This window comes from Xenopus laevis, chromosome 6L (genome assembly GCF_017654675.1).
Source record: "Xenopus laevis strain J_2021 chromosome 6L, Xenopus_laevis_v10.1, whole genome shotgun sequence".
Classification (NCBI taxonomy): Eukaryota; Metazoa; Chordata; class Amphibia; order Anura; family Pipidae; genus Xenopus; species Xenopus laevis.
This window is the reverse complement of record NC_054381.1, coordinates 23,714,085-23,726,511: the sequence shown is the minus strand read 5'-3', so window position 1 is coordinate 23,726,511 and position 12,427 is coordinate 23,714,085. Positions and strand designations below refer to the sequence as shown.

The 12,427-nt window shown below is 41.4% G+C and overlaps 1 protein-coding gene across 5 annotated transcripts in view; it reads right to left on the bottom strand.

The window, feature by feature from the left end:
* Nucleotides 1–1,602: 1,602 nt before the first annotated feature.
* LOC108718775 (MAGUK p55 subfamily member 7) overlaps nt 1,603–12,427 on the bottom strand; it is a 215,484-nt gene continuing 204,659 nt past the window's right edge. For all 5 annotated transcript variants that reach the window (XM_041565831.1, XM_041565832.1, XM_041565833.1 and 2 more), the window contains 3 exons: nt 11,493–11,601; nt 5,691–5,834; nt 1,603–2,441 (listed from right to left, as the gene is read on the bottom strand). In XM_041565831.1, the coding sequence (XP_041421765.1) occupies nt 2,262–2,441; nt 5,691–5,834; nt 11,493–11,601 (433 nt within the window). In that variant the 3' untranslated portion in view covers nt 1,603–2,261. The remainder of the gene's footprint in view (nt 2,442–5,690; nt 5,835–11,492; nt 11,602–12,427) is intronic.

Genomic DNA, 12,427 nt, shown 5'->3' with positions numbered 1-12,427 from the left:
GGATGTTGCTCCCAGTGGCCTCAAAGCAAGTGCCTGTCTCCTGACTTGGAAACAAGTGTTGGTTGCATAAAAGACAGATGTACTGTCAAGCAGAGCCTCTTGTAGGCTGCCAGTTTACATAGGGACTACCATATAGCCAATCAGCACCATGAGGGATGCTTTTCATGCGTATGTTGCTCGACAACTCTTCCTAAATCTGAATGTGGCTCATGGTTTAAAACCGTTTTAGCATGTCTGTGCAACATTGTGGAACTGGAACACCAGCAAGGCTGCTGGCACACTGGGCATTTTGTCCTTTGCTACCCTCAGGTAGAGACCAGAAGCAGACAAAATACATCTAAGTTGTTGTTCCAAATACTAGTGAATGGCAAATGCCCTAATGATCACACACGTAGCAGTTACATGCTTAACGCTCGAGTGGTTTTGTGTCGAGGTCCACCTGCCATCACTGTTTGTGCATTGAATATCTGGATCAACCAGAGGAACTGTCCCCACTGGACAAAATACGCCAATGTGCCATAGTCCTTAAAGTGGACCTGTCACCCAGACACTAAAATCTGTATAATAAAAGTCCTTTTCAAATTAAACATGAAATCCAATTTCTATTTTTTATTAAAGCATTCATAGCTGTTGTAAGGTCATTTAAAAATCTCAGCTGTCAATCAAATATTGTCTGCCCCTCCTCTATGCCCTGGACATAGAGACGGGGCAGACAATTACTTTTACTTTCCATTCAGCACTTCCTAGATGTCACTGCTCTCCCCACATTCCCCCGTTCTCTTCACCATTTAATTGTGTAGCCAGGGCATGGGGATGGACATCAGGTCCCCCATTCTGGTGCACAAACAAGATTCTGAGATGATACAAGGCTTGTCTTAATAACAGTGTCCACAAAATGGCTCCTGCCTGCTTGCTATAATTATGAATTCCCAGACTGAAGGAAACAAGATACAAATAATTTATACAGTGTAATTAAAGTTCATTTTGCTTGACTAATGTGATAAAATAGGATTTTAAATAATTTTTCTGGGTAAAACTGGTCCCCTTTAAGACTGAGGCTGCCCTTCAATAACAAAAAGCAAGGTTGTGATGAGCCTGTCCATGGAGATCAGCAGCCAACTGGTTTGCAGTTCCCAAAATCAAGAGCACTCGCATCCACTTGTGATAACCTTATGTATACATACACTTTTAGTGAGAAGTTTCTCCAGCTGTAATGAACTAACTCTCTCTCTCTCTCTCTCTCTCTCTCTCTCTCTCTATAGTCTTCCAGTGTCTATTGCTTGTCCAAATACTCTTTCCCTTCATTAGAGAAATTTCCCATTCCAACACGTTGACCATTAACCAGCTGTGGTACAGTGTAAAGCTTATTTCCCTGCAGTGGGTTTTGTGCAATCCCCTTCCCATATGTCTCAAGGTTCATTTGAATGAAGTGAAATCGCGTGTTTCCTGCTCACGCTCTGGGCAGCTTCAAGCCTACAGTTGGTTGTGGAGTCTATTGCCGCTCAGAATCTATTGCACCACTGTGCCATTAGGGCGTTGGTGGGTACACCTGAAAATTTCAGGAAGACCACACACACACACACAGACTTGGTAGAAGCAAAAGCAGGTGCTAGCCATTTAATTACTGATAATGGCTTTTGACATGACTTCATGTGTACAGGCCATTATTCCACTGACGTATCCACATTCCTTGACATGATTGGGAAAAAATAATTATTTTTTATGTAGGCTACAAAAAGCCTAGTTTCACAAAAAAAGACCCATAATCTTTTGGGTATTCCAGTGTAATCTTATAGTCACCTTGAGAAGAAGAGGCCAACTGAAAGGAGCCCCCTGGCAGTGATGAAGTTAAAGCATAGTCCGAGCTTACTGCACAACCTGGCTGCCAAAAACAATTCCAAAGCATGTGAACTATACATTTCCCAAGCAACTCCCACCCCTACAATAAACTGCAGCCCTGATATCCTTCATTGGCTTCATTCGTGTGGGACACGTTGAGAAATGCTACAGTCTTTTATAACTTACTTGAAACCCCTGCACATACTTTTCCCCCTTATATTACAGCACATGGAAAGGCATGTATTCAAAATCATTCTCTTCCTATCCAAAATCATTTCCACGGTATCCAAAAAAGAAATGAGAGCGATATTTAAAATGAGTTCCACCAGAGCAAATAAAAAAAGCCCACCAACAAAAAGCTTACGCGTGTAATATATACATAGAAAATAAAATCTAAAAGGACCGGTGTTGCTTGATGCAGCTCAGGAGTGTAGCCAACTGACTGGTACCCAAAAGCCCTCCGTCTCCAGCCTGTCAAGGGTTGATCTGAGTTCATTATACGCTGTAGAAAGGTCATCGTTGACGATGGTTTTGTCGAAAAAGTGATCGTACTGAACTTCCATGGCTTCAGCCGACTGAATCATCTCTTCAAAATCTTCATCCTAGAAGAGGGAAGTTGTTAGAGATCTCAATGACAAAATGGTTTCATCTATACTGCAACACGGCTGGACGGAAAAAATAGTTGTCATTGTAATGTCCTTACAATTATACAACACTATACAATGCCCTTACAATTATACAACACTAGCTGTCCAGCTGTAATGTAATAATAATACTAATAATAATTGATAGTCAGAAAACAATGTACCGCCCTGGGGATCTTTTGAAATGCCATCATCTCACCAGCAGAGCCCATGGATCCCTGGCACCTAGCTAGTAAAATCAGAAAAATATTACTATACTTCTGTCTGTCTAGAGCATAAGGGCTCTCTAGAAAACTCTGGGCAGCACATTGGATTCCGAAGAAGGTCACCAGGGAAAAAAAGTGTAAATGTAATAACATAATTTCACTCCCCCTTCAGTGAATTCCTTGTCCTTTAAGGTTTAAGTGGGAAATGGGGGTCAATAGGATTAAGGAAACTTGGCAAAGTGGGGCAACCAACTGTCTCCAGTTCTGAACTCTAATGGGGAGCATTTTACTAGTGTACTTGTTGCATGCAGCAGTTTGCAAATGCTCAGACCCCCTTTCACGTCTTTGGTATAATATAGTTCATACATTCCTAATTCCGGGGGGCTCTGTCGCACCAGCTCAACATGCATACCATCCCTGAACATTTCTTCTAAAGCAAACTTGGCACTCTAAAGCTGGCCATAGACGCAAAGATCCGATCCTACGAATTCTCGATTCATACGATTTTCGGATCATGTGTGGCGTGTCCCGACATTTATCTTCAAGAAAAACCCAATGGCACACAGGTCTGCATGAACACTTCTAGTGTTTATTTAAAGCAGAGTGCAGTGTTCTCCGCTTTAAATAAACACTAGAAGTGTTCATGCAGACCTGTGTGCCATTGGGTTTTTTTGAGGATTGCATTGGGAGGTGGCCGAGCCTCCACCTGTGTGCACCAGGCCCATCTTCATCAGCTTACAAATAGGGTGTGCGAGAATACACAACTTTTTCTGGTTACTGACATTTATCTTGCCATGCCTATCGGTCGTTCAGTCGATTGAACAGGTTAAAAGATTTCTGTCGGCTGACGATCATATCTCTGCATGTACAGTATTGCCGATTTGATGATCTTCAGTGGGAGACTGTCATTGTCAGCTTTTGTCGGACAAAAACTTTCTTACGATTGCTTTGGGGCAGAACATTGGCTGATCTTTTCTTTACTGCTTTGTTTGATCTGAATGGTTAGTGGCAGGTCGGGAGATGAGGACGTACAATCGTTCGCCCGATATTGCAGGGAAATCTTTGCGTCTATGGCCAGCTTAAGAGCTAAACTACACGGGAGATTTTGTAGAATGGTGTCAGATTGTCGCATTGGTCAAAATATAATGGGACTGATAGATATAATTTAATCTGTAAACTACATGGAAGATTTGCAGACTGATGCGACACATCTGTCAGAAGGAAATGCTGTCTGCTGTGTCATCATTTGACAGCGGTGTTGCAAGACAAGATCAGATAACATCTGAACCACAAAATCTCTTGTGTAGTTTAGCCCTTAGACCAATGATCCCCAACCAGTGGATCATGAGTAACATGTTGCTCTGCAATCCTTTGGGTGTTGCTCCCAGAGGCCTCAAAGCAAGTGTTTATTTTTGCCTTAAAGAAATACCGACACCAGAAATTAAACTCTATTTTACATCTATCATAATATTGCCTTTGAAAGCAACTTATAACTTTGCCATGAAGTATTTGCTTGTGAGATTTATACGTTTGTAGTGCATTTAAAATCAAGTCACCCGGCAACCAGTGTGACTGAGTAGTAAGACCATTGTATACCATTGTACAAATATTGGCACTTTATCGTTTACGGCAGCTGGTTAACTGGTTCTTCCACGCGATCTTCTTCCTGCTTTGACCGGCGTTTTGGCGCATGCGCAGTAGGAGCATTTCGCCGGTACGGATCTATTGCGCATGCGCCAAAAGTCACAAAGTACTTTTGGCGCATGCACAGTAGGAAGAAGATCGTGTGGAAGAAGATGTCGTCTGTGAACTCCCTGGACTGGACCTGCGCAGAAGGGTAAGTAACAAGTTAGGGCCATTTGCCCAGCGGGAGGGGTAGGCCAGGGGGGAGGAGGGAGGGTGGGCAACACACGGGAGGGGGGGGGGGTGTTTTTTCGCCAACTAGGTTTCCTTCCCCTTTAAAAGCTCCCTCCTTTCCCACTAGAGCTTCTGAGCTAAGGGTAAGTGCACAATGGTCTTACTACTCAGTCACACTGGTTGTTGGGGGACTTGATTTTAAATACACTACAAACTTGTAATGTTTACAAACAGTGTAGGACTCATGTACAATGAGGGGCCTTGACATGGCACGTGAGCTTATATATTTTGGCCAAAGTGTGTGTAATTATTTTTTAAATGCAAACCGAGAGCTGGCAACTTTTGTTTTTCTCTTCTACATTACCTGTCTGATGTTCCTGTATGAGGGGGCTGCCATATTTGTACAGCAGGAGTCCGTTAGCATTAGAATCTCTAACTGAAAGTCTGAGATGGGACAGCCAGGTTGGCAAAACAGTCAGGTTTAGAAACTTCAACTAACAATTACTAACAAAAACAAACCCAACGATCAATGTGACCAATGGAGTTTCAGATGTCACCTCTCTGAAGAGTTACAATGTGCCATTGTGATTGGATTAGTGGAAGAGTTTATATGCCAAGGACTTCCCACACCAGTTGAACTGAAGAAGCTTCTCGGGTGAGTAGTGAAACGTCTTCAATGATAACTCAGCAAATCCAGTTGTTTTAGAATCACATATATTAGATATACCATGACCTGGATGAATGGAAATCTTCATAGTCATAGAGCCTCCTGTAGGCTGCCAGTCCACATAGGGGCTATTAAACAGCCAATCATAGCACTTATTTGGTACCCCCCAGGAATGCCTGTGTTGCTCATCAGCTTTCTTTACATTTGAATTTGGCTCACAGGTAAAAAAGTTGGGGATCCTTGCCTTGATACACAGATGTAGCCAATGTATTGAAGCATGCAGAGCAATTTCATTTCACCACCTTCTGCAAGGAGGTGGTACTACAGCAGATGTATTTAGCTCAAGGTTCACAGACATTGGTTCATTTCTAGACTGGGTTCCAGGCACCTGTACCTTTTCCCAAGCCTACAAATGCAACTGCTTGAGTACCCTTAGCTCCCCTGCACCCTCATCCTTGCCCCCCATAACTAACTCACCGTGAAGGGTTTGGCTGCCCCTCTCTCATCCTTGCTGGAAATCACCTTTGCGTTCCTCCGCGTCTCTCTCAGGCGCTCAATAGTGGGAGGCTTGATAAATATAACAAAGGGCTTAAATTCAGATGTTCTCAAGTGTTTCAAGCTCTGCAAGAACAGAGAAGAAGAGAATTAGATCCCTCTCACATTCATATGAAAAAAAAGGCATTTAGTAATAGGAAACATATGAAATTTTTTTCAAATATGTCACATTCCGTTAAGATTTCCTTTCGAAACGCTTACTGTATATATATGCTAAGTGAATGCGGTTATTGCTTTGGTTAGGAAGGCTTCCTTTCCACAGACGCTGCCAACGTTGGAAAGTGTGACCCCGCTTGGCAGCAGGCGTCGGTACCACAGCCAGTAGGCACAGTCATGCCCAAATCTTACACTCTGCTTTTCCAATTTGGTGGCAATACTATTCCTAACAGACATGTCTAAACATCACGAATGGATATTTTCATTTTCATGCTAAGTCCAAAGTCAGTTTGTTCGCTGTCAGCCACTGCTTTTCACTATTAATAATTCCCCTTTCAACTCGGGAGGGTGATGTCATGCTCTGGGCAGAAAGTTATATTAAAGGCAGCAATGAAACTTCTGGAATTGCTCGCTCTTTATTTCTTCGGTTGTTTTTTTCACTCGAGGTGCTTAAAAAGTCAGAATGTGTTTGATCAAGGAGACGTTGATGCGCCATTTCCCGGGCTGTTTATACAGCGAGAGGATTATTAGTGTTTGTCGTCTGGCACAAGGTTTCTCCAGGAATTTGATGAAAATAGGTCAAAAAAGCAATAATAAAACATGGCCTAAATTACTCCCCTCCTCGTCACAAGCCGCTTCTTTTTTTATTTTTTTTTTGGAGTTGCTCTGGCCCAGAAGGGGACTGGTTCTTTTGCTATCTTTTATTGGATCCACATATTAATTATTTGGGAATGCTGTAACAGCCTCACTTCCAAAACCACAGAGTATATTCAGCGATTGTGGCAAAGAGAATCCCTTTTCTCTCCTTCTGTAAGCTGCCACACATGGGGGAAGAGTCACGGTGACTCAGTAACAGATATTGCCTGATTCACCGTTGCCCTTTGATGTCGTACATCATTATAATTGTCAGAGACATTGCCTAGCCCTTCATCAGATCCCTTTCCTGTTGTTTTGGACAGTGTCAATGGATTTATCATGGGTGCCAACTATGAGTCAAAAAGAACAGTTTCTTGTAACCGAGTTGCACGAATATTGTGCTACACAACAACAGTGTCAACGTTTAACTTTACTCTTTAAGTGTCCATGTATCTGATATATCTAGATTTCTTAAAGTACCCAAATTTCATTAGTAATCCCAACGAAAACATTCACAAACTTCCAATGCATTCCCGTTGACGTATCTAATGTGTGTGTGGGGGGTTGCCCCAGGAATAGGTGGCAGGTCTGGACTGAAAATCAAAATAGTCTCTGGCATATCAGGTACACAGAGGTCCAAACAGTCCCCCAGCAGCCCAATAAATAGTGACTGTCTATAGCAATTTACAGCAGCCCCCATTTGCCAGAATCCTCAGATTGCCAGTCTGGGCCTGGTAGGTGGCTGGGGTTTTAGGGTGAGCATTGAGGTGCATGTATGGATTACCCGAAAACTAGGTTAATGAAAGTGTTAATGCTTTCATATATAATAACCTTTATATTAGTTAAGGGGTGAGGGCTGATAAAATATTAAATTAAAAAAGTCTTAATGTTTAATCTGCATATCAAGAGCCAGAGTGATATGGGCCACAAATACACCCACCTTCACATAAAAATCTATTGAGAGGTGCAGAGCATTGTGCTGGTGGTAACTTGCACATTTGCATAATGCAAAGAGACCCAAGAAAGTGCAGGACCCACTACCTAATTTTTGCACTCTACCTTGTACTTACTAGGAGACCCCTATGTATTTTAATAGTTCATTGAAGAAATGTAAATATCAAAAGGTGGCTTCTCATACAACAATCAGTTTGAATCTATGCCATAAAGCAACACAGTGCTGTTTTTCGGCCCAAAAAGAAGGTAGAGGCAGTCGCATGGGTGCTAGAGCTTATACTTCTTTCTACAAGCGTAAAAAACTTTTCTTCTAAAATAGAGTTACCCCCTGAATTGTGTAAAAGAAAAGTACATGCCCCAATCATACCAGGGAAAGGGCTTAGAACATAGTGGGTCCTACTATAGTCGAATTCTTGTTACATACACCACTGATACCATGCTCTTTGGTGGGCTCTAGCTAAGTTGCATCACGAGGCAACTTCGGAAACGAATCGCCACGCGTGTGATTAGCGCCGGCGTTTTTTTTTTTTTCATTTTAGCCGGCGCAGAGTGAGGGAAGGCGTTTCGGGAGATTGGTCGCCAGGTGACCAAATCTCTCCAAAACGCCCAGTGTGGCCTGACCCTAAAAGACACATTTCATATCACTGACTCCCATGCTGTGTACAATGGTTGTTCTTATGGGCTGAGAAATATGATACTGGAAAGTATGTCAAATAATTCCAATGCAGAGAATCAAATGAGCGCACAGGCTGGGAGTTAATACTGGGAGTTTCAGTTTTGAAATATAAATGTTATAACTCCAGAGTAGATGAGGGAGCCTAGGCCTACAACAAAGCTGCGAGGTTGGAAGCCCCCGCCCGACACAAATTGACTTTGTGCTGATTCAGCAAGGCTTCTCTTTCCAAACCAGCTGAGTCAGGTGGGCGCCATAAAATCAAAGAATTGTGCTACATTGGCAATAAAAGCTTAGAAAGACTAAATTATCGGCATCCCAAGTGACCCCTTAAGGAGTTACTGTATAAATGGCATGAGAGGATCAGGCCAAAGCGCAGCAGCTCAGTCAGGTGAAAGTTTAAAAAATAGAGACGTAAAAACCAAATTAATGTTGTGAAGACAGACGTGATTATTATTGCTAATTGGCACCGAATGCCGTTACAAGCAGCATGGCTTAACCCCATGATGTGGGGCAGAAATCAGTAGTGCATAATGAGGCAAGTGTAGCCGAAACACAGCGCGGGGAGAAGGTGCATGTCCTTTAGCAACACCACAGAGGGTTCAAGTTGGTTCAGAACTAAGTCCGATTCAGTGGGAGCCTCCAATTAAAGGCACACTAAATCCCCTCTTTCCATAGAGCCCCATGATAATGTATTAGTTGTTATTTCAAATGCACAGGGCTGCTATACTGAGGGCCAGCAGTCAAAGCTCTCCTATGCCAACTTCGCTTGTAGACAGTGCCACTTTGTCATTGCCCAAAGAGAAGCAGCAGTGCGGAAGGTCCAGCAGCAGAGAGGAAGTGTCCAAATAAGCCAGCTGTCTTTTGTGCCCTAAATAAAGTCTCCAAAAATGGGATCTAACCCCCAAAAAGCTCATGTAAACTCATTTAGAATGGTCCTCTTAGCACATTTGCAATTTACTTCCATTTTCTGTTTTTAGTGGTTTCTGAGATATAAGGAGTTTTAGACTTTAGACGCCAGACACTCGACTCAACAGTTCTCTTTGAAAGTCAGAGGGTCAACAACCCGCACTGTCTATAAGCTCACTGTATTCAGGTTACCCTCATTTAAGCCAGGGCATGGTATTTTCAGTACAAGAATATAACTATCTCTGAAACCACTAGAAAAAAAACGAATGAACATTGCTATGGCCTTCAAACCCCTAAATAGCAAAGGAAACGTACATCTAAAATAGCTTTGTACAGGTATGGGATCTGTTATCCAGAAAGCTCTAAATTATGGAAAGGCCATCTCCCATAGACTCCATTTTCTCCAAATGAGCCAAATTTTTAAAACGGATTTCGTTTTTCTCTGTAATAATAAAACCGTAGCTTGTACTTGATTCCAATTATTAATCCTTATTGGAGGCAAAACCAGTCTATTGGGCTTATATAATGTTTTTAGAAAACTTCCGGTATGGAGATCCAGATTACGGAAAGATCTCCATACCTTAAGTCTACTAGAAAATCATGTAAACATTAAATAAACCCAATAGGCTGTTTTTGCTTCCAATAAGGATTAATTATATCTTAGTTTGGATCAAGTAAGTTATTATACAAGTCCAGAAAGTATATTAAAAGTTCCATAATTGTATGGAACTAGGGGGGCTGCTTAAGTAGAGTTTATAAACTATGAGAATATGTTACTATCCATAACACAATAATAGGTGATATTATTTGGAAAGAAAGGTTCCATCCTTATGCAACATTATTTTTAGTAATGGGGGCCCAGGTTCAATAGCTGTATTAGTCATTGGCAACCTACTACAGGTATGGGATCTGTTATCCAGAATGCTCAGGACCCAGGGTTTTCCGGATAAAGGATCTTGGATCTTCATACCTTAAGTTTACTAGAAAACCATATGAACATTAAATAAACCCAATAGGATTTTTTGCTTCCAATAAGGATTAATTATATCTTAGTTGGAATCAAGTACAAGCTACTGTTTTATTATTACAGAGAAAAAGGAAATCTTTTTAAAAAATTTGGACAAAACGGAGTCTATGGGAGATGGCCTTCCTGTAATTCTGAGATTTCTGGATGATAGCTTTCAGGATAACAGATCCCATACCTGTATTTAATACGGGAGCTGCTAATCAGCATTTCAAATGAGTATTTATGGAGGCGTCTTACCTCCTTCGAACTGTAGTGATGGTTAAGTCTGAGAACCAATGACAAGCATATCATCACTGGTATCCGACCACTGCAACACATTATGAACCCAATCATACCAGGTCAGCTCCAAAGCCTAGCTCTATAATCATATGGCTTTTCATGTTTTCTTATATAGGTATGGGGTCTGTTATCCTGAACCTGAATTATGGGAAGGCCATCTCCCATAGACTCCATTTTAAAGGGATACTGTCATGGGAAAAAAACATTTTTTCAAAATGAATCAGTTAATAGTGCTGCTCCAGCAGAATTCTGCACTGAAATCCATTTCTCAAAAGAGCAAACAGATTTTTTTATATTCAATTTTGAAATCTGACATGGGGCTAGACATATTGTCAATTTCCCAGCTGCCCCCAGTCATGTGACTTGTGCCTGCACTTTAGGAGAGAAATGCTTTCTGGCAGGCTGCTGTTTTTCCTGTGTAACTGAATGTGTCTCAGTGGGACATGGGTTTTTACTATTGAGTGTTGTTCTTAGATCTACCAGGCAGCTGTTATCTTGTGTTCGGGAGCTGTTATCTGGTTACCTTCCCATTGTTCTTTTGTTTGGCTGTTGGGGGGGTAAAGGGAGGGGGTGATATCACTCCAAATTGCAGTAAAGAGTGATTGAAGTTTATCAGAGCACAAGTCACATGACTTGGGGCAGCTGCGAAATTGACAAAAAAGTTTATCAGAGCACAAGTCACATGACTTGGGGCAGCTGGGAAATTGACAATATGTCTAGCCCCATGTCAGATTTCAAAATTGAATATAAAAAAATCTGTTTGCTCTTTTGAGAAATGGATTTCAGTGCAGAATTCTGCTGGAGCAGCACTATTAACTGATACATTTTGAAATATTTTTTTTTTCCCATGACAGTATCCCTTTAACCAAACATTCAACATTTCTATAAACTATTAAGTAAAACCAGCCTATTGGGTTTATATAAGGATTACATGATGTTCTAGTTAGTAGACTTAAGGAATGAAGATCCTGATTTGTGGATGACAGATCTCATACCTGTAATACGCAGCACAATACAATTCCGCTGCTCAGATCAATGATAGAATCATACAGAGATCAGGTGCTAAAGGCCCTTAATGAATGATACTCACGTGAGGCTGCACGTCCAGCAGACAGAGTTTATTCTTCCCCAGGACCGACCTGACCGAGTCTAAGCTTGTGCCGTAGTAATTGTTTTTATATTCGCCGTACTCAATAAACCTTATCAGAATGGGGAAGAAAAGGTCCAGTTAGTTTGAGCAGAAAAAAAGGATTTTGGTAATCCCTTCATAAAGCTAAATTAGAAACAGAAGTATTTCTATGCAACATGTTATCTTTACCATGTTTTAGAAGGGAGGCTCTGCCAAGTCCTCTAGCGTGTCATTTCCAGAGAGAGAAAAAAGAAAGACATCTCCTTGTATTTTACATTTCTAAATCAGTAACACCTGCTAGTATTACAGTTAACCAGCACAGAAAAAACACTGCAGCCTACCAGCACACTAATAGTTTCCATCACCTCTTTGAGCTAATGCAATGCCATAAAACACTAGGAAAGTTAAACAATTGAAACTACTGAAATTTCATTGCACGCTGAGGTATATACCTGGCCACTAGCACAAGGATAAACAGAGGGGAACTGTTGACAGAAAGAAGATGGTAGATTATCTGCCATAAAATTGCTTATCTGCAGTTTAAAAAAACAAGATAAAATAAAAGGCTGCATTTATGAGCCATAAACCCATTTTCCTCCTCTAGAAAAAATTCCATGAGATATAATTGTCCCGTAATAAAAATGCTGGAATGATAGGACTGTATTCCAGGAAATAACAATAAAAAATGAAATATATACTATAAAATAGGTATTAAGGAGAGTTATGTTTTTATTGACATGTTGGCGTGGATATGCTGAATACGTACACCTTCCGGCAGCCACATCAATGGGGGCATTTTTCCCCAAATACTGACTCTTACACGGATGCCCCTTCAGCCTCGTGTTTGTGTTTGTTATAATGAAACTCACCTGTGCCCTAAAAGACGGCTGCAAGGT